Source organism: Canis lupus, chromosome 17, assembly GCF_003254725.2.
Source record: "Canis lupus dingo isolate Sandy chromosome 17, ASM325472v2, whole genome shotgun sequence".
Lineage (NCBI taxonomy): Eukaryota > Metazoa > Chordata > Mammalia > Carnivora > Canidae > Canis > Canis lupus.
In genome coordinates, this window is record NC_064259.1 from 37,059,120 (window position 1) to 37,085,757 (window position 26,638).

A 26,638-nucleotide genomic window follows, 5' to 3' on the forward strand; every position below is an offset into this window, starting at 1 on the left:
CTTCCATGTTCTGTTTCCCTTTCTGATATTTCCTACCCATTTCTTCTCCTGAGAATCTCCCTCCTGAGCAGGGAGCCTGCTGTGGTACCAGAACTCACCACCCTGAGATCATGACCTGAGCCTAAATCAAGAGTCAGATGCTCAACCAACTGAGCCACCTAGGATCCTCTCATTCTTTTTTTTTAGAGATATTTATTAATTTATTTATTTATTTATTTATTTATTTATAAGGGACACATAGAGAGAGGCAGAGATATAGGCAGAGGGAGAAGCAGGCTCCTTGAAGGTAGCCTTGTGTGGGATTGAATCCCAGAACCCTGGATCACAACCTGAGCCACGGGTAGATGCTTAATCACTGAGCCATCCAGGTGCCCCCCTCCTTTTAAAAAACTATTTATTTATTTATTTATTTGAGAGAGAGTGAGAGAGAGAGAGATCACAAGCAGGGGGAAAGGGAGAAGGAGAGGCAGATTCCCCGCTGAGTAGGGAGCCCAACACAGGACTTGATCCTAGGACTCTGGGATCATGACCCAAGCCAAAGGCAGATGCTTAACTGACTGAGCCACCCAGGTGCCCTCCCCTTATTCTTAATATCATTTATGCATATTGGCAAGCTAATAAAGGATAGAGAAAAACCATACAACCTTGTTTTGGTTTTCTAAAGTAACACTAATTACAGTTATTTATGTGAGGTTTTATAATTTGTTCCTAATTACCACACATTAATGATTAAGACAATACATGTGTGTCAGATTTACTTCTTTTAGTAAGTTTTATTATGACTTATAATAATGTATTAATTGTTATTGTTGTTAGTAATATAATACTGTAGTTTGATCACAACTTTTAGAACCTTGGAACATTGTTTACATTCCAGAGAAGAAAGTTTAGATTTACAGTTGTCTCATAGTTACCAAAGTTGTTTATCCCATTTTAGCTAGTAAAACTTGATAGCAGGTGAAATTGAATGAAACAAGAATGCTTAAGCAATTTAAAAGTAGAAGAGTGAAAGATTGGTTAATTATCAGCACAACGTATTAATATAATTTATTATCACAATTATAGGGCTTCTAGGTACTACAAAAAGCAGAACTCAGACCAAAGTGCCTTAGTGTTACTAAATCAAACTCATTTAGCCTAAAAAACACTCTTTACTATTGTTAAGGACGACCAGTAACAGAGAATGCAAGGAATTGACATAAATATAATAATATGTTATAATTACCTTAAATATATATATATTATTTTTTTTAGCTTAAGTATATTTAAAAATATATATGTATACATAAATAGTAAAAATATATATTCATGCTTTCCTTTCTTGAGGCTCAGTATTTCATTCAAGAAGCATTTTACTAGACTGATCTCACTGATTGGCATAAAATTCTGTTGAAGCAGAAAGGATATCTTCCCTTCCATTTTGAAGATGATCAAACTGAGGTCCCAGAAACTTACAGTATTTGATTAGGAGTCCATCAGCAACTTAAAGGCAAGCTGTTAGAACGAAATTCTGGGCCTATGACTTCTCATTCCAACTCCTGTTGTGCATATTTAGTTTTCTAATGCCTCAGTTACTTAACCCATCTGTAATATGGGTAGAATCTTTTCAGTAGCCATAGTCAGTAGCCCTGGTCTTCCCAAGATTGTTATCAAGAGTAATAATGAAACTAATTGGTAGTTTGCAAAGTATAGGGTGTTCTTTAAATAACAAACAATATTATATGTTAGTGTCGGTTCCATTAGACCTTGCTCACTCTCTTACAAAGAGAGTAAACATTCATTTGGAATTACAAAGGCTCAGCACATTCTCAGCAAGTGACTATGAGTAAAGGATTGGACTCCTCCATGTACATAGTACACGTGGACTGTCAACACATCACAAGTTATAGACTCCAGAGTCAAGGCTGGGTTTCCAGTAACCGAAAGTCAGTGATAGAGGGTTGCCCTCTTGCCATGTGCACCAGTTTTCGTTCCTGTGTGGCAATGAACAACTTGGGCTGGGCAACTGATTTGAAGTAGTGCTTACTGCCATGACGCTCCCAAAAGAAAAGAAGGTTTGTCTCATCTCTGATAGTTTTGGGTGTCTCAGGCATCTCCTATGATAAGGACAGCAGAGGTATGTTAGAGAACAAGATTCTAGACAAAGAACTGAAATGCAATCCCTTGACATCTGGACTTTGTGAGAAATATAGCTCTTTAGGACTCTGACTCTGAAATATAATGATATAGATTCTTCATTCATTTGTTCATTCAGCAAGCATTTATTACATGACTATTAGATGTGTGGCCCAGTCTACACATAATAGTTAATTTCCTTACTTAACTGGAGAGAAATCCAAATTAGTCATGAAGATTGCCAATGACACTAGTGTCTCACTGTATCCTGGCAGGTAGAGTAAGACACTGTTCTTGTCCTGCCTTCAACATGAGGATAAGACATTTTGCATAAAATCTGAGCATTAGCAATTGAGACCTCTAAACATTTTGACCTCTAAGTGTGCAGATCATATCTTTGGGAAAATAATTTATTATTAGAGATGTTTATCTCCATGTTTAAGCCAGCAATTAAAAGTTTTAAAAAATCCCAAACACACACATACACTTCCAGGTATATCAGCAACTGGCTCTTCTCAATATAATTTTTGACAATTGTGATCTCTTTAGGCTGTATTATTCTTGAGAGTATGAATGGAATAACAATACTTTAATGGAAAAGTGAAATTCAAATTTCAACTTGAGATGCTTCTACTGTGTTCTTTTTAATTTAGAGAAACTTCTTAAGGGTTCCTGGGGTTTTTAATGTCAACAAAAATTTATTTCACAAACCCATTCCTCTCCTAGTTTTTTCCCAACTCAGTAAATGTATTTTCTTCACACCCTGTTGGTTCTATCTCTAAAACATCACCAGTTCTGTCTACTTATTTCGATCTGTCTCACTACCCCAACTCCCATGACTATTATTATTATCTCCTAATTGAGCTCTGTGCTTTCTCCAATGTCTTCCTGCCAACCTATTCTCCATTTTAGAAAATATAAGTGAAGTCAGGACACTTCCCTGTTTGAAACCCTTTCATGGTTTTTCATTGTACCTCAAAGGAAACCTAAATGCAAGGCTCTGCAAACAATAGCCTCTGCTTATCTTTCCTCCTTCTTACAGTGCCCTGGTTCTAGAGTGTTCCTTCTGATTTCTGAAGCTGGCTTTAAACTCTTGAAGCTCTAGGTCCTAGATATGCTCAGATCCCTCTGTTTGGAATGCTAACCCTCACTCATCCCCTTCCATGTCATGCTCCTTCCTATCATCAGATCCCATTTCACAGGGAGCTCTGCTCTTGCCACTGTATGTAAAGAGCACTCTCCCATTTTTCTTTATCTCAGCACCCTGTTCATTTGCTTTATGGCATCTTGTATTTTTTGCTAGTTGTTTGGCTTGTCTACTGTCTGTGTCCTCAAGAAGACCAAGTTCTATAAGGCTAGGGACTTTGGCTTACCATGGTCTACATAGTTGTTGGCACTATGTTTGAAAAATAGAAGGCTCTCAATAAATAATGCCTGTTGAATGAATTCATGAATAGAGCTACTGCCCTAGTCTGTAGAGATTACTTTTACCTCAGTTGATCCAGGTAGAGAAATACATGCACCTACAAAAATCCTGGTTGGATTTGGGGGTTTGCATTATACATTTACTAAATAAGAGTCACCTATTTATCAGTGGAGTGAGCATCTAAAGCTACAGTGGGTGTGTTTAGGTGTCTATATGTTTGAGGGGAAGGTGGTAGTGGAGATGGGGCTGGGATGAGGGATAATGCTGACACCAATGAAGAGAGAGGTAATAGAGTCAAAAGGCCAGGGTTTGAGTCTTGGCTCGTTTTTTTTTTTTGCTTTGTGCCCATTGACAAGTGATTAACACTCTCTGCTCCTAGTTGGCTTATTTGAGTTTTTTGGAAGAAGGCCCCATTGTCCTAATGTCTACCATCACATAGGTCAGATGGTAGATGTTAGTAAGATGGATGCCCTGGGTTGGAAGGTGACTAGGGTCAGGCAGGGTAAGGAAAAAGAAGGAAGAAGGCAATTTACCTTTTATTCACTCTTGCCACCTCCATTTTACTTTCTCATAGATCCTGCCTAGAAGTGCCTCTGGGGATAGGTGAGAAGTAGCATGCGGGGGCAGGTGGGCAGGTAGAAACTGTGTTAGGAAGGGAAAAGGACTGTGCCACCCTGCTAGGGGTATCTGCCTATTGGAATCATTCACAAACATGGGATGTAAATGAAGGTAAATTGGAGACTGAGAACCACTGACCTTTAGCAATACAGGTTCATCTTCATTTTGGGCACTCACAAAGAGTCGAGTTTTTGATATTCTTAGAGTCACAGGAAGTTTAGAATCTTCTGATGTGTAAGCTCCCATGTCAAACTTCACTGGCAAAGAGAAAAGTCAAAAAGGAAGTAAATCCATTGTTATTTGAATGAAATCAAGTGTTATGTAGATTGTGTGTATGTGTGTTTGTAGTTAGGTCTCCAACTATGCTGTAAACACCAGAATGGAATTCCACACATCTTTGTATCCTTCACAATGTCTGCTACATTTACTAGGCAGGTAAATACTTGGTTAATGTCTTTAGAATTTTCTGTGTTGAATGAATGCCTGGGGGCTGGCTATTTGTTGAATCTCTTATAATTACATTAGTGGGATAAGACCCTTCAACTTATGAGCTCATGAGTTTATAATAACCTAAAATGGAGGGGTTTAGGGAAGCTGATATACTCATGTTGCTAGTGCTAGTGAAAACTAGTTGCTTTCCTTAGAGAACAGTGCTTAATAAGAACTATATGATTATTTATTCCTAGGAACCAGGAGTTCCGTTTTTGGGGTATGCTCCAAAGAAATAACCTCATAGGGAAAAATTATATATACAAAGATATTTGCAGTATAGTTACTTAGAGCAAACCCAAGGCACCCAAATAGCAACATGATTGAATATTCTAGTGCCATTAAAATGCCTGGGTGGCTCAGTTAGTTAAGTGTCTGCCTTCTGCTCAGGTCATGATCTCTAGGTCCTGGGATTGAGCCCCTCATGGAGCTTTCTGCTCAGCAGGGAATTTGCTTTTCTCTTTCTCTCCCTCTGCCCCTCCCCATCACTTGTTCTCTCTCTTTCAAATGAATAAAATCTTTAAAAAAATGGCAAATATGTATGCTATTTCAATACGTGAGGAAATTATGTGAAATTATATTAAGTAGGAAAATACAGCACAAAATAATTTGTAAATGTCAAGGAGTAGAAAGCATATTATCTGAAGTATGTCCAATCAGAAAAAGCCCTGTTTGTTTTTTGCAAAGTAGTCTCTTTGGAGTTCTGAAAATAATTTTGTATACTGAGGGCATGTCCTGAAGCTAAAATACATACACCATGGAGATTGGATTTGTGTGACAAAATTTCTTGGATACTAAATTTCATCCTCCAGAACATATTGTCAGCTTATTGGGTGTTTTGCTTCACAACTGTGTTATCAAAGATGATGATTCTTTTCAGTTTGATGATACTTGTAGGTTTGAGCAGCAGGCTTTCTAATGGGGAATGATTGCTCCTATTGGCTTCTGGGTAAATTTGAATAAGTCATTTAATATTCCTGAGAGTCAGTTTCTTCATCTTTAAAACCAAAGATAAGAGTGTCTGAGAGAATCAAAGGAGCTACTTCATCAGAAAGCTTTATATTCGGTGCTCTCAAAGATAGGAAACTTCTCTCTTGTATAGCTTCCTGATTTGGCTGAAGCTCCCATCCTTGCCTAGGATTTTACTGGGGATGTTGTGCTTCATCCAATTCAGTAATTATACTGAACTATACTGCATCCTACTGCAGTAACTATACTGCAAATATCTTTGTATATATAATTTTTCCCAATGAGGTTATTTCTTTGGTGCATACCCCAAAAATGGAACTCCTGGTTCCTAGGAATAAATAATCATATAGTTCTTATTAAGCACTGTTCTCTAAGGAAAGCAACTAGTTTTCACCAGCACTAGCAACTAGCAACATGAGTGTATCAGCTTCCCTAAACCCCTCCATTTTAGGTTATTATAAACGCATGAGCTTACAAGTTGAAGGGTCTTATCCCACTAATGTAATTATAAGAGATTCGACAAATAGCCATCCTAAGAATTGTGCAAAGCTAGGAATCTAGAGAGGTTTATATTTTGAAAGCAAAAAGTTAGAAAGAAATACAGAAATAAGAGGATGGGAGAATGACAGAGCTGTACATTTACCTGCATCATCCAAATTCTGTAATGCAGCAGTCATGAGGTAATTTCCTCCTGTTTGTCGAACTATACTTTGATTGAGGTTGTCATTCAGGATGAATTGGGATTTGATGATCCTTATATAGTTGTATTTTTCATTGTTATGGAAGTTGTATGCTACTGATCTGGGCTTCATGATTACTAAAACCATTATCACAAGCTCAGATTAATGTCTATGAACAAACACAGGTAATATATCTGCTCTAATACAAGTATCAAAATTAGCTATGGAAGGGACATTAGGAATATTTCAATCCGGGTGAAAAAATTGAGAAAGAAGTGAAGTTACCCAGTCAGCAGAAATAGTTTCTAGGATTATCTTTGTGGCTACTTATTTCTTTTTAAACTTCAATTCCTTAGGCAGTAATTTTTTAAAAAAAGATTATTTGTTAAATATTCTCATTTTGGTTGTTTGGAGGTTTCTAAGAAAACAGGAAGACTGCTAACATTCACATCTACATTTTTCAGATGAATACACTCTAAGGAAAAAAATGAATATATTAAGACTTATATTTGTTACTGAGGATATAAGTCTAAATGTCTACCCCTCTTTCTGAACAGTGGTATAAATCAACAACTTCACAAATCCTCATGGTTCTGAGTAATTTTATGACTAGGAATCTATTCTAAGGAAATAGTGATAAAAATAAGGATATAATATGGATATTAATTGTTATATATTTATAATGTTGAAAAATTGGTACTCTAGAATGCCCTTGGTATATTGCTAAGTGAAAAAAAGCTGAATATAAGATTGTATATAATATAATCCTCATAATATTTGTTTATATGTGTGTATGTGCATGGAAAAGACTTTAAGGACATACCATAGTGCTGGCAGTGGCAAACTCTTAGTGGTAGTATGAATAATTTTTATTTTCTTTTGCATTTTCTTTCATCTTCCTATTTTCTAGGTGAATGTGTATCAGTGTTTACCTGTTACTTTAAAAAGCTATTATTGGGCAGCCCGGGTGGCTCAGTGGTTTAGCGCCGCCTTTGGCCCAGGGCGTGATCCTGGAGACCCGGGATCGAGTCCCACATCAGGCTCCCTGTATGGAGCCTGCTTCTCCCTCTGCCTGTGTCTCTGCCTCTCTCTCTGTGTCTCTCATGAATAAATAAATAAAATCTTTAAAAAAAGCTATTATTTAAAACCTATTTATGTTTCATGTAGAGGCTTATACAGTAGAAGCATGGGAGAATAATCCTGACTGTTAAAATCAGAACTGAATTTGGTTTAAACCTCTTCTGCTTATACACTATGTGACTTCTCTAACTGAGCTTAGTTTTAGTTTCCTCCTATGTAAAATGAGAATATTAGATTGTTGTGAAGTGTAGGGATAATATAGCCAGTAATAAATTAGCAATGTTGGTAGTAGTAAGAAAGGTAGTAGTAGTAATGGGAGTAGTAGTAGGAGGAGGAAGATAAGGAGGAATAACAAAATCTAATGTTTATTGGGTATTTATGTTCCAGGCATCATTCTAGTCCAGGAGCTTGCAAGTATAGATTCATTTCATCTTCACAAGTGGGGCCCTGATTATCTCCATTTTACAGTAGAGGAAACTGAAGTATAGAAAGGTTAAGTAACTTACAAAGGAGCATAGTTATTATCTGGAGAACATAGCTTATGAGTAGTATGTAACTGCTTTCTGTCACAAGGATAAAAGGCACATGACCTTTACAATATGGCCACAAAATGCACCCATGAGGAAGTATTCTGTAGGCTCAGGCTACTCACTGCTGCTCTCTTCCCACTGGAGAAGGACAAAAATTAATTTTCCTTCCTTGTGGTTACTAGACTGATGTCTGGTTGCCCCCTTATTACTCTTATTCTAGGTTTTATTTTCTGCTAGCTCTGTTTGCTTAAGAATGGAAAACAAAGATATTATTTGTACTTGACCTCTTACCTTCTTCTGTGTCATTGGCAATGTCTTCCAGGTCATCATCGGTGATGAATTGACTTAAACTCAACCGTCTCTTCTTTAGAATCTTCCCATTGGCTGCCACCACTACCACATTTTCCTTGAAGGTAAGCTGGGATGTCTTTGAGATTTCAGAGGTACTCAGAGACATGCAGTCCTCATGAAGTGGGTCACAGCTCATATCATAGAAGGATTTCTATGAGGAAGGAAAATAGAAACTGAAGGGCTATATGTGGTCATAGGAAGAGATCACTTTCAGCAGAAGTTTTATCTAATAGATTTAGTGAAAAGGATCTCTATTCCATCAATCTTCTCCCCTTTCCCTCTCTCCTTCCCTCCTTCCCTCGTCCTCTTTTTCTCCTCCCCTCCCACCTTTCCCTTGGAAAATCTGTTGAGCATGGAGAATGTCATCAACAATTAGTGTAGAGAGGCAGTTGGTCTCACTTATAATGAAGAAATATTTGTCTCTGAACCTCTAGTGAGGGCGAAACAAAAGCTTCTAGGATTCAAGCTATTGCTGTTTTCTCCTGGTAGAGAAAATACTGCATAAGAATAGTAACCCCATAAGAATTGCAGTCATTTACTTACCTGATTCAGAGAGAGATGGTCAATTTCAGAACTGTATTCTTCATTTTCACTGTCAAACAAGATAATGAGAATGTAATTCTGTTTGTTACATCTCTGCAGTTGTTTTAATGACCACATTAGCTTTGGTAACACACACGGTCATTACTGCCATCTTTGAAAATTAAGGATTTCTATACGTATACATACATATGTGCTGTAATTGTGCCTCACTAATTTGGAATTAGTAATCATCAGTAATTGTCACTGAACTGTACCTGTGCTTTATCTCTAAAAATGGGGCTTGGCTAACAAATTGAAGGGTTGTAGTTGAATTTCAAGGAAAAATGTTAACCTCCTCAAGAGGAAAATGCTTTTGAAGCATTAAAATTTTTAAATAATGTTAACCAAGTAGGTCATGTGTTATACACTACTTTCATGTATTCACTTAAACAGATGTAATAATGTACACTTGGGAACTATCCAGGCAACATTTTGATAGCTTGGTTTGTGTTAGTATATACTAATAGATAATGGGAATACCTTGTTTGTTTAAAGTATCCTATAATTTAACATTTTATTCATTTACCCTTATGTCTGAATGAGTTTTGACTGTGTGTGTGCATTCACATGCTCAAATTGCTATGGAGCCATTACCTATTCCAGACTGAGATCCAGAAGTTTTCCTGAGAATGATTTCTCTCTCTGACAGTCCATTAAAACCCGTTACAATATCAGAGCATGTGAACCTGACTGAGGCTGTGTCTAAGTAGATGTTGAAATTCATTAGTTCTTAGGAGACAGTAAAAATAGTTTTTCAAAAAAAATAATTTTTTCTAAAATGGCTATCTCCCTGTCAGTGTCATCTCAGTGTAGCATGCTAGAAGCTTACTCTTTCTGGATCTTTGCTGAATCTGTCCTGACTTCAGAGGTAGGACACATCTCTATTTATGCTTCTGCCAGTCTGGCTCCATGCTAGTTACTGTAATACTAGGTAGATTATCATGTACCTTGATCTCCTCATTAAATTGCAAGAGATAGAACTGATTTCCTACCTGTAACAGTTCTTCAGGTCTTCAAAGAGGTCAGGAACTTTGGCCATCTTGATTTCTGCAACAGAGAACATGAGTGGCTGTCAGCTTAGCCAGCCACTGAACCAAATACCTGCAAGCGGAATCACCACTGCTTTGTGCTTCTTGAGAAGCTTAATGAATGACTTAGCCCACACTCAGCATTTTCCCCATTCTTCTTTTCACTCCCTTGTGTTATCTGCATATGTATCTGCCTCCTCTCCTAGATTGCAAACTTCTTTTAAAGCTTTGATATTCTCTATGTGCTCAACCCAGTGCATTGTACACAGTAGGCATCCAATGAATGCCTGGATAAATTAAAGAAAAAACCTACAAGAATGAGGTATTTGCCTTACATAGATGTAAGAGAGAGACAGATTTGGAAATTTCTAGTTTTCTCTTAGTAATTTTGGTAGTAGAGCCTCCTTCCAAGGGAAGGCTCGGCTGCACCCACAATGCCTTTATATGAAACCAGTTCTTCTGTTCCTCAGTTCCTCATCAGTAGAAAGAATTATTTTCTGAAATCTGACCGTGATTATAACTCACACACCAAACCAGGCACAGACAAGAAAGGAAGGAAAAGGCTTGAACTTCAGAGAAGGCAGTTTGAGAGACAATGGCCAAGGAGAAAAGCAAAATATATTTTAAAAGTCAGAGATGTGATCAGGACAATACCTTTGCTGACTCAGGAGACAATGAAGCGACTCCCTCTCTGCCTGGATACTTAGCCCTAGTCAGACTACTTCGCCTTTTGTCTTCTTGGAGTAGGCGTGGTCTGTGTGCGTCACAGGGGAATTTACAGGGAAGAATTGTATTTTTTTTTTTTTTTATCTTCCTTTAACTGGAAACTGGCCAAATAACGACAGATTACATACTTGATAATAGTGTTGTTTACAGAGATTCCAGGACTTCCTAACTTGGCTCATTTATCTGGCTTTGCTCTAAACAATTATAAACATGTAGTCTTAGAAAAAGGGAAGAAGGACAGGAAATTTAAGTTTCTAAAAACATAGTGGTGGCGAGGAAGAGAGAACTCCTAAAATCAGAATTCTAGGTGGTTGGAATTAGACAGGAACTTAGGAACTGTAGTTTATGTTTTAGCTTAATTTGTTTTTTGTACCCCAGCACTGAGTATGGATTGATGGAATGCTTGGCAGCCCCTGGCAGTAAAGGATTGGCTATGAGGGAAGATGATCTATCTTTTCTGAAGAGGGAGATTTGCTTGAATAGGCATAAATCACTCTGAGAATGGGGAGACAACCTCCTGGTTAGGGCAGGGTAGGGGAGAGAAATGATAACTATAAGAAGTCTTAGTCCTCTTACTCCTCTGAATATTGTTAACCCATTTCCTACAGAAGTGACAGGGCTTTAGGAGAGAACTCTCTGCTCTGGCCATGTTATAGCAAAGTGGCTCTCTATCAGGACCCAAAGGAAGTCTGGTCTTTTCTAGAATAAACCTAAGGTGTGTGAGGATAGCTGCAGACTCAGGGAAATATGGGCAAGCCCTGGCCAAAAGCTGGTAGCTGGATTTGAGAATAGAGGTTGAGGGAAGGGGAGGGACTTTTATATAGGCACTACATCAGTGTTGCCTGGCTGTTATTATCAAAGATTTTATTGGCATCTTGAGGCTGGCCCAGTTCAGGTGGTACAACGTCAGACTCTTGGCAGATAAATGTTGAAGGTTTCCTGATTGGACTTTAAGCCATGTAAAAAGAAAAAAATTTTTAAAAAGATTTTACTTATTTATTTGACAGAGATATCCAGGGAGCATAAATGGCAGAGGGAGGAGAAGCAGACTCCCCTCTGAGCAGGGTGACTGATGCAGGACTCCATCCCAAAACCCTGGGATCATGACTTGAGCCAAAGGCAGATGCCTAGCCAACTGAGCCACTCAGGTGCTGCTAAGCCATGTAAATGTTAGATAAAGAAAATGGATGGAAAAAGAGGGTAGAGGAGAGGAATAAAAAGGTAAAGAGAGAAAGGTGAGGCACTGCAGTGTAACATGGTATAAAAAGGCAAAACTGCTCAGAACTGAGAGTAAAGTGGCTGTGTGAGTTGGGTAGAGTATTTTCTCTAGTCTTTTTTTTTTTTTTTTTTAAAGAAGACTTTATTTGTTTATTCATGACAGACACAGAGAGAGAGAGGCAGAGACACAGGCAGAGGGAGAAGCAGGCTCCATGCAGGGAGCCCGACGTGGGACTCGATCCGGAGTCTCCAGGATCACGCCCTGGGCCGAAGGCGGCGCTAAACCGCTGAGCCACCCGGGCTACCCTCTAGTCTTATTTAACAGCAAGTAGGGGGATCCCTGGGTGGTGCAGCGGTTTAGCGCCTGCCTTTGGCCCAGGGTGTGATCCTGGAGACCCGGGATCGAATCCCACGTCAGGCTCCCGGTGCATGGAGCCTGCTTCTCCCTCTGCCTATGTCGCTGCCTCTCTCTCTCTCTCTCTCTCTCTCTCTCTCTGTGATTATCATAAATAAATAAAAATTAAAAAACAAAAACAAAAACAACAAGTAGGGGTTGGTTAGATGTTCTTTAAGGTCTAGCCTAAGTGCAAAATCTCTGATTCTGATGCTATTAGCCAGTCCAGATCCTCTTGTTCATAGACCTGGTCACAATAGTTATAAACAAGAGCCACAGAAATAATGTATCCTAGATGTAGGCAATGTAAATTTAGGACCAGATTGGGACAGATCTTGCGTGTCTCTGGAAGGATCCTTGTTTGAATGGTGATGGTAGCCAATTTTCTATGTCTGTGGTTCTCCTTCAGGCAATACAGATATTAATCCTGGTTATTCCTTCTGCGTCCTGGAGATCTTGTGAGGGCTATTACCAAGAAATAATTGCAAACTACACTATGAATGTGGGCTGCTATGGAGATGCAACTAAACAAAAATAATAACAATGCTAATGATAGCTTCTGTCACTTGGGAACCTATATAGTCATTATTGTAACACCTTACTTCACTGAAGAATATATAGTTCTTATGAAAACATTGCTTTGAAAATTTTAACAAGGAGGACATTTTCAGGTGAAGGCCTCCCTTGAAACCCTGAAGATATTTAGTTCCTGGAAGGAATGTATAGCACCTGTTTGGTAATCCAGGAAAACATCCTTGGTCCTACCTTTAGTGGTTACACCCATCCTGGCCTATGTCCCTCATGTAGAGAATTGGAATTCCCCAAATATGGTTATTGACTTTCTCAAGGACAGTTGGAATTTTTTCTAGATAGCCAACTTAGGCTGAGATTTCACTAAACTTTTTCCTTCATATGACCTTTTTGAAAATTGGCTTTTAAAGGGAACAACATGGATGAGGTTTAGAGAGTGGGAGTTCTCACTTTGGGGGAACCTACTTTTCTGTATGTATGTACCTATACTGACTTGTAAGTAAGTCTCATCACTAGACCATCTCTACCTAGGGAATGGAGAGAGAAACATGCTAGGTAGAGCTCTGTTGGAGCCCAGGAGGTCCTTGGGGGTTCAAATACCCATCTCTTGACTCTGAGGAGGCTTCAGTAACTGTTAGTCAATTTCCACCAGATCATATAGAAAAAAAAAGTTTATTGTGTACTTATTCTGTGCCAGAGTTTTTGTTAGACATAAGCATTTTTCTTTCAGGATTCACCAAATTAGATACAAGATGAGATGATATATTTTGGTAGGTAAGTGGATACACTTTATTAGCCTGGAAGTTGTAGGTATAAAGAATCATGGTGGTGCTTTTCATTTGAAAACTGCTTTATACTTCACAAAGAGCTCTCACTTGTATTGTCTCACTGGCTCCACACTTAACCCACAGAGGTAGTTGCTATCTCTTTTCACATCTGAGGGGCCTTGAAGAGGTTAAGTGGATGGTTGTCACAAAACTGGCAGAGCCAGCCCTCTAACTTCGGGTTTCTGTTCCAAGTCCAATCTTGACTTTCTAGTGCATTTAGGTGCTCAAGTCTCTTGCCTCCACCAAATGCCATGTGATGGGGCTGAAAGAGATCATTTTTGAAGGTCTTGTCAGCCTCAAACACCCTGTCATTGATTCTAGGATTTTTTTTGTTGTTGTTGTTTAAAAGAAAAGATGAAAAAAGAAATGATTTGAAATATCCCCCCTCCCTCTCTCCTCCTCCATCAATGAAATCTCATTTTGTTCTGTGACATACAGGAAAAGGATGGAGGTGGTCAATGTAGTTAAGTGCATGGTCAGTGGTGGAGTCTGGATACAGACTTTAGCCATACTCTTGCCATTGTACCATGAAGACAAGAGAAGATCTTTGGAACCAACTTTAAAATCATTGCATGTAGTTGGATCTACAGCATTGCTTGAATGAAAAAGTAAACATAACTCTTCACTATGAATTTTTCAGGGGATGTAATTATTTGTTTTCAGGTTGTAGAAGTCCTCTTCAGAGGAATGAAGTGTGCATAAACCATTACATACAGAGACAATTGAGCCTTTTGTCTCATCTCATCCTATTTAATTGTAACCTGCTTTTAAATTCTGTGACGGTTAGTGGGAAGGAGGAAAGGATCTAACATAGTCTTCCAGGTGTTATAATACATTTTCTCATTTAATCTTCTCATCAACCTTGTGAGGTAGGTATTCTTATCACATTTTATAGAAGAGGAAGTCAAAGTCCAGGGAGATTAACCAATCTGTCTAAGATTTTGAGGTTACCAAATTGCTGAAATGGGATTCAGATACCAGAGCCTAAGACTCAAGAAACTACTGGGCTCTTTTTCTTAGTATGACCTCTTCCTTTTCTTTATTCTTTTAAAAAAATTTAAAAAGATTTTATTTATTTATTCATGAGAGAGAGAGAGGCAGAGACACAGGCAGAGGGAGAAACAGGCTCCATGCAAGGAGCCCAATGTGGGACTCGATTCCCGGTCTCCAGGATCATGCCCTGGGCTGAAGGCAGGCGCTAAACCACTGAGCCACCTGGGCTGCCCCCTGAGTTGATTTCAAGTTTCATTTAGACCCATTCTTTTTTTTTTTTTTTTTTTTTTTTAATTTTCTATTGAGGTATAACTAATACACCATGTTATATTAGTTTCAGGTATATGATATAATGATTCTACAATTCAATATATTTCTCAGTGCTCATCAATTTAAGTGTACTCCCTTGCCTTCTCCCTTGGTACACTGTCTTTCTGTCTTTTACAGATGCACTTAAAATCAGAGTTCATTAGGGAGGTTCTGTGTGACCACAGTCATGTCTATACCTGTCTCTCATTTTTCTTCTTGTTGGCTAATTGTGATTGCCTAATCAGAAGAGCATTTTAGAGAAATTCCCGTTTCTTTTGAGTCATTTTCCTCATGGAATCATAGTTGTCTCTGGTCTGAACTTGTTTCACAATTAATAAAAAACTTGGATTACTTTTCTGGATTCTAAAACATGATTATTAAATATTGCTAGGGAAATATAAAAAATATAAAAAGAAAATAAAATCCACAAACAAATAACTAGAGGTATTCAATATTACTACCTTGGTGTATTTTCTTTCATTTGTTCCTTTTTTAAGGCATATATAGCTTTGTTTTTATACAAATGGGATACTCTGAGCATTTCAATATTTGCTCCTCTGAAATCTAGGGAATGTATATGTGGTAGATTCTCCTTACCAAAAATCCATTTGTAGGATTACTTGATAAATGTCTGTCTTCATTTCCTAGTCTCCCTTGCATGGGTAAGGGATATATGGTTCCTTCTGGCCAAAGCGTGAGCAGGAAGTGATACGTGATATGTTATACTTCTAGGCTTATGCAATTGAGGGCCACTGTATGCTTCCGTCATCTCCAGCTTCCTCTGATGCAGCAATTTTGGAAGTCACGTATTCCAGATGGTATGGCTACAAATGGATGAGGTATGGTTGCAGATGTATGAGACTAGAACAATCTGCATTTATCTTTGCATGAGTGAGAAATCTTTATTTATTTTAAAAGATTTTATTTATTTATTTGATAGAGAGAGAGAGAGATTGAACAAGAAGGGGGAGTGGCCGGCAGAGGGAGAGGGAGAAGCAGGCTTCCCGCAGAGAGGGAGCCCAAAGTGGGGCTCAATCCCAGGGTCCTGAGCCAAAAGCAGACACTTAATTGACTGAGCCACCCAGATGCCCTGAGAAACAAATGTTTGTGTGACGTCACTGAGATTTCAGAGTTTAACCTAATCTATTCTGTATACTATGCAGTATAACCTAATCTATTCTGATTACTACTGTGTATAACGATCTTTCCCTTCTCCATCACAAACTCCAAGGTGACATGCACTTTATCTCAAATTTCTTCTTTCATATAATCAATTCCTTCTTAGACAGAATTGTGTCTAGATTAGTATTCCTCTTATCATATTCTCTACTCTCTGAGAGATGATTTTCAAATCAAGTGAATTAAAAACCTAATCAGATGCTTTCATTTTGGCCAAATTCTGATCCCAGGTATAAAGATATATTTAGTTGTGAAAATAAAAAGGCCAATAATAAACTGTTAACATCCCAGGTGGAAATCATATAATAATTACATTAAACATCTAACATTTGTATGGCATTTTATAGTTTTTCAAAACATTTTTTCTAAATATCAGTATAAGCATTCACTATGATGTGAAGCTGACTTATGGATGCAAATAATTAACAGCAAAGGTCCAATGCCCAGTGCATGATTCTGTTCTCCTTCCTTTTGGTATGAATTCCTGGGTACTGGGGAGGATGGACCCCTGGTTAGAGCAACTGTGGCGCAGGACAGGGAATGGCAAGTGTGGTACACAGTGTGGTTGAAAAGGCAAGAGACTTGGATCTGGCTTTGACCCTAACCCATTGTTGTGTGACCTAAAAACATTTCTATACATCTCAGAGCTGTCCTTATCTATGAAGGGAAAAGATTGGACTGGATGACAGTTGGGATTTTTGCAGCCATGGCTGTTCACCCCACACTTCATGACTACCCTGAACCTAACCATATCTGCTTCATGGTACTTCTATACTCTTGAAGTATTGTGTTTGGTTACATAAGGCTCATCCTGTATTCATTCCTTAATATTCTTTTGTAGGATCTTTCTCTGTCACATGTACAGTTGCGTTAGAAACAGATACATGCTTTTTCATTACTTCAGTGGCCGATTTGATTTGTCACTGAGTATAAATAGAAACAAGTTCCAAAAAAAAAAAAAAAAAGAAACAAGTTCCATTTCTAGTACAGAAATATATAACAGTCACTGACAGAAGGAAATAACAACTTTACTCCATTGATGATGACTCAGGCTTGATAGAGATGAGAGATCATCTGGGGCCTTGCCTTGGTTACCTTTAACAGAGTTTAAGTTTCTGAGTCAGAAAGGCTAGACAAGTTTTACAGTATTTTGATTAAAAAAATGAACATCCAGGGAAGAGATGTGATCTTAACTTTCTCTTCTCTACTGTGCTCTCCATGAGATCTTAGTGCAGTCCTCTGTAGATCATTATATCCCCTTCATAGTTGCTCAAAGGCACTATAGCTCCCCTGGGAGAGAAAGAGCAGGCTGAGAGAGCCTGGACTCAGGAGCAGGACCTAGGTAGGGGCAGAGGAGAGCAGGAGTTTCCACAGAGCAGAGTTGCAGGAAATCTTACTGAAGCCAGCTTGGCAGTCTGCTTCACAGTGAGGCGTTGTATCAGAAGCCATGGGGAAAGAGGTGGCAAAGAACTCCACCTGCCCTTAATAAGCTCTAAACTTGTGGAGAAGACCTGTGCAGATGACTACAGTGCAAGCAGAATAAAAGAAGTCCTGTAATAGAGGCACAGCAGGCAGATGGGAAGGGAGAGGCTGAAGCTAACATGGAGAATTATGGAAGACTTTACAGAGCCTGCATTTTAGCTGTGACTTGAAGTGGTAGGTTTGGATAGTGGAGAATGGATGTTCCAGGCTGAAGAAATTGGGTGAGTAAAAGCATAAGGCATAACATTTCATGTCAGTGTCTCCTATTGCATGGCCTTGGCAAGTTACTTAACTATTAGAGCTTTGGTTGCCTCATCTGTAAAACTGGGCTAACAATTCTTCATAGGGCTTTGGAAGTATTAAATGAGATTGTGTTTGTGAGAGTATTTAGTTCAGTGTTAGTTTCCCTTTCTTTGTCCCCAAGTGTCCAACTTTCTCCTGATTCTTTGCTCAGGCTGTGCCCCCTTTGGGAGTTATTCTCCCCTCTCCCACCCATGGAATTAGACCTTTCTTTGCTCTGCTAGTCCAGGCTCATCCTTGACATAGAATGGAAAAAAGATTTGCTGCAGGGAATTTCAAATGTAGCCAACCAAAAATCAGGTTATAGTTATAGGAATTCTAAGTAAAATGCAAGCTTGTCCATAGTGGTTATAGTAGATTGGAATAATTATTAAAGGCTATCAGTTCATGCTGTCATTCATAGGTGAGGAGCTTTGATCCAGGAACATGCTTCTGGAGCAGGAGACTTAGTGGTGATTAAGACAAACAGGGTTCTGAGCCTCATAGAACATCTCTGCTTGTGGAGAAGCATGTATGATCATAGTTGTGGTGGTTTTTAAGAAAGGGTAGTGTGGGATGCTTTGAGATATATGCAGGGGGAGTGGAAGGTGGGGAGGGAGGAAACTTAAATTAGTCTGAAAGGTCACGGAAAGTCTCTCTGAGAAAGCAGCATTGTGGATGGAAAAGGTAAGATTTAGCCAGATGAAGGTGCAGGTAGATGTAGGAAAAAAGATTCGTGTCTCAGGCAATGGGAGAAGCATGTGCATAGGCCCTAAAGGGGCCTATGGGGCCTTCTATGTCCTAGAAGGACATTGGTGTTTTAGAGAAACTGAAAAGGGCCAGTGTGGCAGAAACTCAGAGACTGAGAGGCAAAGTGGCAGGAGTTACGGCTGAAGAGGTAGGCATGGTCAGGTCATGGACAGCCCTGCAAGCAGGTTAAGGACACTGAGTATATCCTGAAGGCACTTTTGAAGTGTTTTAAATAGGGGAGGAGCAAAATTAGTTTTGTGTTTATAAAAGATCTGTCTGGATTCTAAAGAGGAGAGAGCAAATGTGGGGAGAAGGTTCATGAATTATCTGGGTGAGAAATGAGGATGGCTTTGGACTCATGTGGTGGCCGTGGAGATGGAGAGAAGTGGATGCATTTGAATTATCAGAAGGGTCGAATCATCACAGCTTGGTGATTGGTTAGAGGTGGGATGTGAGGAAGATAGATGTCTCGAAGGAAAGTGCACCTTCTGGGAGATCCCTCGGTGGCTCAGCGGTTTGGCGTCTGCCTTCGGCCCAGGGCATGATCCTGGAGTCCTGGGATCGAGTCCCATGTCGGGCTCCCTGCACGGAGCCTGCTTCTCCCTCTGTCCCTCTGTCCCTCTGTGTCTCTCATGAATAAATAAATAGAATCTTAAAAAAAAAAAAAAAGTGCACCTCCGTAGACGTATAGGATATTTGAGTTATCATATTCTGGAAGCAGTTGTGTGGAACACAGAAGCACCATATTCTGAGCGAAATGCCTGCAGACTTAGAGGAAATGGCATGGATTGTGAGGATCTCATGAAGCAAATCCCATGGGAGTTGCATGCATGAAATTAGAGCTTGGAAGAGGCAACGAGCTAAGGCATGGAGTCTTAGGAGTGGGCATGAGGAGCAGGGGAGAGTGTGGAGGTGAGGCATGTTCCCGAGTCAGAGTGTGTGCATCCAGGAATGGCAGACAGGGTGACTAGGAAGCAGAAGCCAGGCATGTCCGGAGGAAACGTGGAATGTGGTATCCTGGGAGTCAAGAGAGTGGACTGCCTGGGGCATCCACATAGAGATACAGTTGGTGTGCCACAACCTCCCCAATGCAGCCAAATCACGATGAGCTCTCTTTTGGCATACCTTATTGCTCTTTCCAGCTTCTTCTGACCTTGGTTCAGCACTGTCTTCGATCGCCAGTGTCCTATTCTGTTCCCAGATCTTTCCTGACTTGGAGGAAAGAAATCACCACTTAGATGAAAATCTTTGATGCAAAATTTCCAGGACCTATATGGTGCAACTTGCAGATGTATTTATGTTTTTTAAAAGAATAGCTTGGAAAAAGCATGGCTTTACTTTGGGCCTGGGAATTTTGCTTTTGTGAGGGCTACTGACCCACTGAGAAAAGTAAATACATGGGTATTAAAGTAAAATGAGATTTAAAAATTTAAAAATTAAGACCAGGCACTATAACACTATTCAATACATGAATAAACAACCTTTAAAAATATTATTTATTTATTCTGGGGGGCAAGGCAGAGGGAAAGGGAGAGAGAGTTTAAGCAGACTCCGCACTGAGCGCAGAGTCCACCATGGGCATGATCTCACGACCCTGAGATCATGACCTGGGCCAAAACCAAGAGTCAGATGCTTAACCCGCTGTGCCACCATGGTGCCCCTTGAATAAATTTCCTTAAATTCAGTTCAGACTAGAGACAGAAGAGGAAAGAATCATTTAACAAAATATTTAACAAAATATTAAATTCCAAATGAATAAAAGGCTTAAACATACAAAAAATGGCATAAAATTAACAGAAGAAAATGAAGTCAAATTTATCTAATCCTGGGGAAATATTGGAGACAGAGCGTTATGTTGGAATAAGGAGAAAAGATTGGAGAAGTAGATGGGGTAGGAACAAATTGCAGTGGGCCTTGCTTAGGGTAATGTCTGGACTTTAATTTATGAGCAATGAGGAACACCTGGAGTGTTTTAAGCAGCGCAGTGACAAGTGATGCAGAAAAGTGTCATGGTGGTGAGTTTAGTGGATTAGTCCAGGAAGTGAGTGAAGCTGGGAGATTGCTCTGCTCCTCCTTGTGAAAGGCAGGAGGATCTAGACTGAGGGAAATAGACATTGGATGATGCCACAGTGGGAGTGCACCTGAGAAGCCCACGCAGGGAAGGAAGAAATGATGCAATGTGTCCTGGGTGGACAGGCGAGCAGAAAGAGGACTCTAGGATGACATTCTATAAATAACCTTGAGGAGGAAATGGTTTGGGGAGGAAAAGATGATTTAGGCTGTAGACAGTTTGAGTCACCATATAGGATAGGCTGCACTGAATAGGTAAGCATTTCCCCGATTTCTCCATATCAGTTAGTTCTGCTTTGTCCTCGGGCATTAGAAATTTCTCTAGAACTGAACTAGTGGCCTTGCAGAGTTTGGAAAGAAGGAATTCGTAGAAACAAAGTAAAAAAGAGGGGAAGTGACATATTCATTGTCTCATTGGTTTGAGGGAAGAAACGGGATTTCCTCAAATGTTGCCCGAGAGGCAGTGGATTACGTTTAAAAGTCAAACTCCACTATTGGAAATCAGAAGGGGAAAGTGTGGATTGATTAAGAAGTAGTGTTTGGGAAACAATAAGCCATTTAGAAAAATTAAGAATTAAAAAGTTACATTCTCTCCTTCATACTAAGTTAAATTCCAAACAAATAAAAGCTTAAACATACAAAAAATGGCATAAAATTAACACAAGAAAATGAAGGCAAATTTATCTAATCCTGGGGGAAAATTTCCTTAGGATGAATTATTTTCTTTCTTTCTTTCTTTTTCTTAAGATTTCATTTATTTATTCACGAGAGATAAAGAGAGAAAGAGGCAGAGACACAGGCAGAAGGAGAAGCAGGCTCCCCTCAGGGAGCCTGATGCGGGACTCTATCCCACGACTCCAGGATCACGCCCTGAGCTAAAAGGCAGACACTCAGCCACTGAGCCACCTAGGCGTCTCTCTTAGGATGAATTTCTAAAAATGGAATTTAGGGTCCAAAGGTTTATGGTACTCTATTGCTAAATTGCCCTCCAGGAAGCTTGTGTCCCTTTTTACTGCTACCAGCATTGTCTGAAAGTGCCCATTTTCCTATACTTTTCACCAGTGCTATTTTCCCTTCAAAAATATTTCATTAATTTCCTGCTTATGACTTTTACATTTTTTATTGAAGGAGTTAAACTTTCATGTTAACTTTTAAGAGCTCTTCATAAAGGGCAGCCCGGGTGGCTCAGCGGTTTAGCGCCACCTTCAGTCCAGGGTGTGATCTTGGAGTCCTGGGATCGAGTCCCACGTCAGGCTTCCTGCAGGGAGCCTGTTTCTCCCTCTGCCTGTGTCTCTCATGAATACATAAATAATTTTTTTTAAAAGCTCTTCATAAAATAATCATGTAAACCAATTGACACAAATGAAGCAAATATGTTTTTTTTTTCCATTTTGGTCTGCATTTCAGTTACTGGGCAGCATATGCATTATGATTCTATTTTACAAAAACAAAGAGGACTGACTCTATATCCAGCAGCATGTCAACAATAGAAATATTTTGGTAGTGGGTTCACAGATTTGTGATTTTCTTATTTGGGATTTTCTTTATTTTAAAAAATTCCTACAACAAGCACATGTTACTTTTGTCATTCTTTGGTAAAGTCTGATTTAGCATTTTCTGTCCTCATTCCTCAGTCTCATTAAATGAAGACTTGGGAAACTTCTAGTGTGTGCCTGACCTTAGACCTTTTAGAATTTGGGTGCTGTTTTCCTAGTTCCATCTTTTCTTCAAGTAGGGGTAAACATTTAAAACATGTCCCAAAACATCAGAAAACATCTTGAAAAATTGAAAAAAATCTTTCTCAACTTTCTTTCTTTCTTTTTTTTTTTAAAAGATTTATTTATTTATTTATTCATGAGAGACAGAGAGAGAGAGAGAGAGAGAGGCACAGACACAGGCAGAGGGAGAAAACAGGCCCCATGCAGGGGAGCCCGACATGGGACTCGATCCCTGGTCTCCAGGACCACATCCTAGGCCGAAGGCAGAGCTAAACCACTGAGCCACCCGGGCTGCCCTCTTTCTCAACTTTCTATGAAAATTTTATAAAGAGATCTTCCTCTAGCCTTCAGTTCCTAGGAGTATTCTCTTCTGGGCTCCTGAAGTTTGTGGGGTTGGGATGTGAGCTTCTCTTTTTATTGGACACTTTAATGGCTTTTTGGGGTAGTAGACTCCCTGTATAAAGTTCTTCCATTTTGTCTCTCCCCAGCTGAGCAGCCTCATACTCAGTGTTACTTAATATTCTGGGTTGCCTTAATGCATTCTCTGTTAAAGTCTAATTTAGCATTTTCTGTCCTCACTCTTCAGTTTCATTAAATGAAGACTTTAGAAAACATATAGTATGTGCCTGACATACCTTTTAGAATTTGGGTACTGTTTTCTTAGTCCTTCCTCTTCCTCAGGTTAGGGGTAAGTAACTTCTGTTGCATTCCTGTAAAGATGAAGGTGATTTGAGAAATGGGACACTTGTAACTTTGTGAAGCAGCCCACTTTACAGCTGGAAATGTGATGACATTCACGAATGTGATGACATCTGTTATGTACTCTCCTAAGTCTTCTCTAACTGTTCTTCACACAGCGTATTTCTTAGACCCCCTCATTGAGGTAGTTACTCTGAGCAGTGCAGGGTCAGTGTGCCCGGGGCTCTCCTGAAATATAGTAGACTCTTAAATACTTAGGATGTAAAGGACAATGTGGGTTGGCCTTTCTACTTCTCCTGGATTGGGTCTTAGTTGATCTCCAGTGGAGCAGAGGTGAACCAGATTTTTCTTTTTTAAAATCCTCAGGAACTGTGTCTCTAGAGGCAAGGCCTGGCCAAACCAGCTTGTAACTAATTCCATTTACTTTAAAAAGACAGATCAATCAAGCAACAAATATTTTCTCTATGACTGGCACTGTTCTGAGTGCTGAAGAAGATACCAATATTACCCTAGGCTCTCTGGACCTTATTATACACCTATAAGAATGTCTACAGTGAAAAGGACTCACCATACTAAGTGTTGTTGAGGATGGTGGAGAACTAGAACTTTTATACATTGCTAGTGGGAATCCAAAATGGTATAAACAGTTTGGGAAACAATTTGACAGTTTCTTAGAAAGTTAAACATGTAGCTAGCTACCATATGACCTAGCCCTTCCATTGCCAGGTTTCAATTTACCCACAAGGAATAAAAGCATATGTTTCTGCAAATATTCCTATAAGAATATTCATAGCAACTTTATTTGTCATTTCTAAAAATGGAAATAATGCAATTTCATCAACAAATAAATGAATAAACAAACTATGGTACATTCATACAATGGAATACTATATAGCAATAAAAAGGAATGGACTAATGATACATGCAACAATACGGATGAATCTCAAAATAATTATGCTGAAAGAAGGCAGGCATGAAAGAGTACATACCATATGATTTCATTTATATAATATTCTAGAAAATGCAAACTCATCTATGGAATGGAAAAGTTATCTGGTGTTGGGGTGCAGCGAGGGGGAGGGAAGGTTATAAAGGGGTATGAGGAAACTTTTTTTGAGAAAATTTTTGGAGGTAATGCTTTTGTTCATTATTGTGAGTATGGTGATAGTTTCAGTGGTATATGCCTATGTCACAATGATCCAATTATATACTTTCAATTTGTGCAGTTTTTTGTTAAAAGACTGTTCACTGAGGGGGGCACTTCACAGGATGAGCATTGGGTGTTATACTATATGTTGGCAAATCAAACTTCAATACAAATATAATATATATATAAAAATATATATAATATATATATACATATATATTCAATACAATATAATATATATATATACTCATATATATATGTTTAAAAAAAGGACTGTTCACAGAAAAACAAAACAAAGACTCTCTGACCCTCATAACTCTGTGGGTGTAAAGGAATTGTAGTATTGGAATTGATTGTTCCAGGAATTGTAGAACTGGAATTGATTCCAGTTTCCTTGGCTCCTGTTCCCTTCTGACCAGTAACTTGGGGGCTCACCCTGCAGATCTCACCTGGCTTATCTTAGAGTCCTCTGTGGCTGTCTCATGTCTGGTAGCTACAGTTCCCACATGGTACCACCCCTGCCGTTGCTGAGGGCAGCCTGGATGCTTTAAGAGGGCACAGCCCTGGCCTTGCCCCTGGGACCGACAGAGAGAGCTGGTGTCTACACCAGAGGCCTATCTCTTCCGGGGGGGGGGGGGGGTTGTGTATGTGTCCAAGTACCAAGGCTATTCTGCATTTGTGCTGCAGAGGGAAGAACACATCCACTGCCTCCCTCTGTGCCCTGGGTACTTCTATATCCATGGCTCACAGAGTCTGGTGAAATAACTCCTACAAGCCCCTTTCTCCATGATTTCTGCCTGAGCAAAGGCATCGACTAACCAAAAATGCCATGTTGTTTTCTCATGGCTGATTCCTCTGCAGGTTCTCCCACCCCTGCATACACATCAGCTCATGCCAGAGAATGACTTCCTGCTGCTTGCCCCACCCTGTCATCTGACCTGCTTGGACAAGTTGTATCCAAGCACCAGTACCACCTAGGCCTCAGCAGGGTGCTCCCATTCCCTGGGGAGGCTTGGTTTCTCTGGCAAGCCCCAGGTATGGAAGACTTTCCCATTTCCCACTGCCTCTTCCTAGGTTCCAATCAGTGGAAGAATGGCAGAAGATAAAGAAGAAGGAGGAAGGAGGGAAGGAATAGACATTTTCCCCTTCCCAGAACTGTAAATCAGACTGAGCAGGGGAAGGCAAGAAACTTTGAATTAGGTGTGAAATTGTGTTCTTCCTCTTGCCCTCTCCTCACCCATTCTCATCATGAAAAGTTTCAAAATAAGACAGGTGTAAAGAATGGCACAATGGACATCTGCATACTCATCTTCCTAAGCCAAGAGTCCTCAGTGTTTTGTCATATTTGCTTCATATGTATGTGCATGTGTGCACATGTGCGTGCGTACACACCCACACAGAGGCAGGCGAATGTTCGGCTGGATAAAAAATTCTAGGCTGAAATTAGTTTTCCCTTAGGATTTTGAAGGCATTGCTCCATTTTCTTTTAGTTTCCAAATTTGCTGCTGAGAAGTCTGATGCTATTCAAATGCTCAATTATTTCCATGTTGCTTTCTATCTGGAATATTGTAGGATTATCTCTTTATCTCCTGTGTTCTGAAATCACATGGGGTGGGTCTTTTTTCATTCATTATGTTAGACACTCAATGGGAACATTACAATCTGGAAACTCTTGTTTTTTCAAGTTCTGAAGAAACCTTATTAATTATTTGATTAAGTGACTTTTCTCTCAGTTTTTTTTTTCTCTTTCCTTTTTTTTCCTGGAATCTCTATTTTCACCTTTTGAGACTCCTGGACCTGTCCTCTAATATTCTTATTGATTCTATCCTCTCTTTATCCTTTTGCTTTACTTTCTGAGAGATTTGCTTAACATCTCTAATTCTTTTTTTTTAAGATTTTATTTTATTTATTCATGAAAGACAGAGAGAGAGAGAGAGAGATTGAGAGAGAGAGAGACAGAGAGAAAGGCAGAGACACAGGCAGAGGGAGAAGCAGGCTCCATGCAGGGAGCCCGATGTGGGACTCGATCCCAAGACTCCGGGATCATGCCCTGGACTGAAGGCAGGTGCTAAACTGCTGAGCCACCCAGGCTTCCCTCTAATTCTTTTATTAAGTTTTTATTTCTCTTATCATATTTTCTTGTTCTTTGAATATTCCCCCTCACCTCACCCCTGTAGTATTTGTTCTTGTTTCCTGGTTCTATTATCTTACTGCTCTGAGGATATTCATAATAGTTTTTTTAGGTTTCTTCTTTTTGCATAGTTTCTTTCTTCACCCACTTTTAAAAATTCCAGTATAATTAGCATACCATATTATATTAGTTTCAGGTGTACAGTATAGTGATTCAACAATTCTATACATTTCTCGGTGCTCATCATAATAAATGTACTTTAATCCCCTTCACCTATTTTACCCACCGCTTCTGTGACCTGTCTTCTGGTATCTACC

The 26,638-nt window shown here is 39.4% G+C and overlaps 1 protein-coding gene and 1 long non-coding RNA gene across 2 annotated transcripts in view; one reads left to right on the forward strand and one right to left on the reverse strand.

The window, feature by feature from the left end:
- The window catches only part of LOC118351150 (uncharacterized), a 57,405-nt gene that overhangs the window by 3,934 nt on the left and 26,833 nt on the right, over positions 1-26,638 (forward strand). Inside the window, exons 2-3 of the long non-coding RNA XR_004806031.2 lie at positions 8,230-8,320; positions 15,599-15,705. This is a non-coding gene — a long non-coding RNA (uncharacterized LOC118351150). The remainder of the gene's footprint in view (positions 1-8,229; positions 8,321-15,598; positions 15,706-26,638) is intronic.
- Positions 749-10,627, reverse strand: IL1A (interleukin 1 alpha). The gene is made up of 7 exons (XM_025453918.3): positions 10,523-10,627; positions 9,833-9,887; positions 8,802-8,850; positions 8,199-8,409; positions 6,261-6,434; positions 4,298-4,416; positions 749-2,096 (listed from the first exon to the last, which is right to left on the reverse strand). Exons 2-7 carry the CDS (start codon positions 9,877-9,879, stop codon positions 1,899-1,901), a joined length of 798 nt encoding a protein of 265 aa, XP_025309703.1. The 5' UTR covers positions 9,880-9,887; positions 10,523-10,627; the 3' UTR covers positions 749-1,898.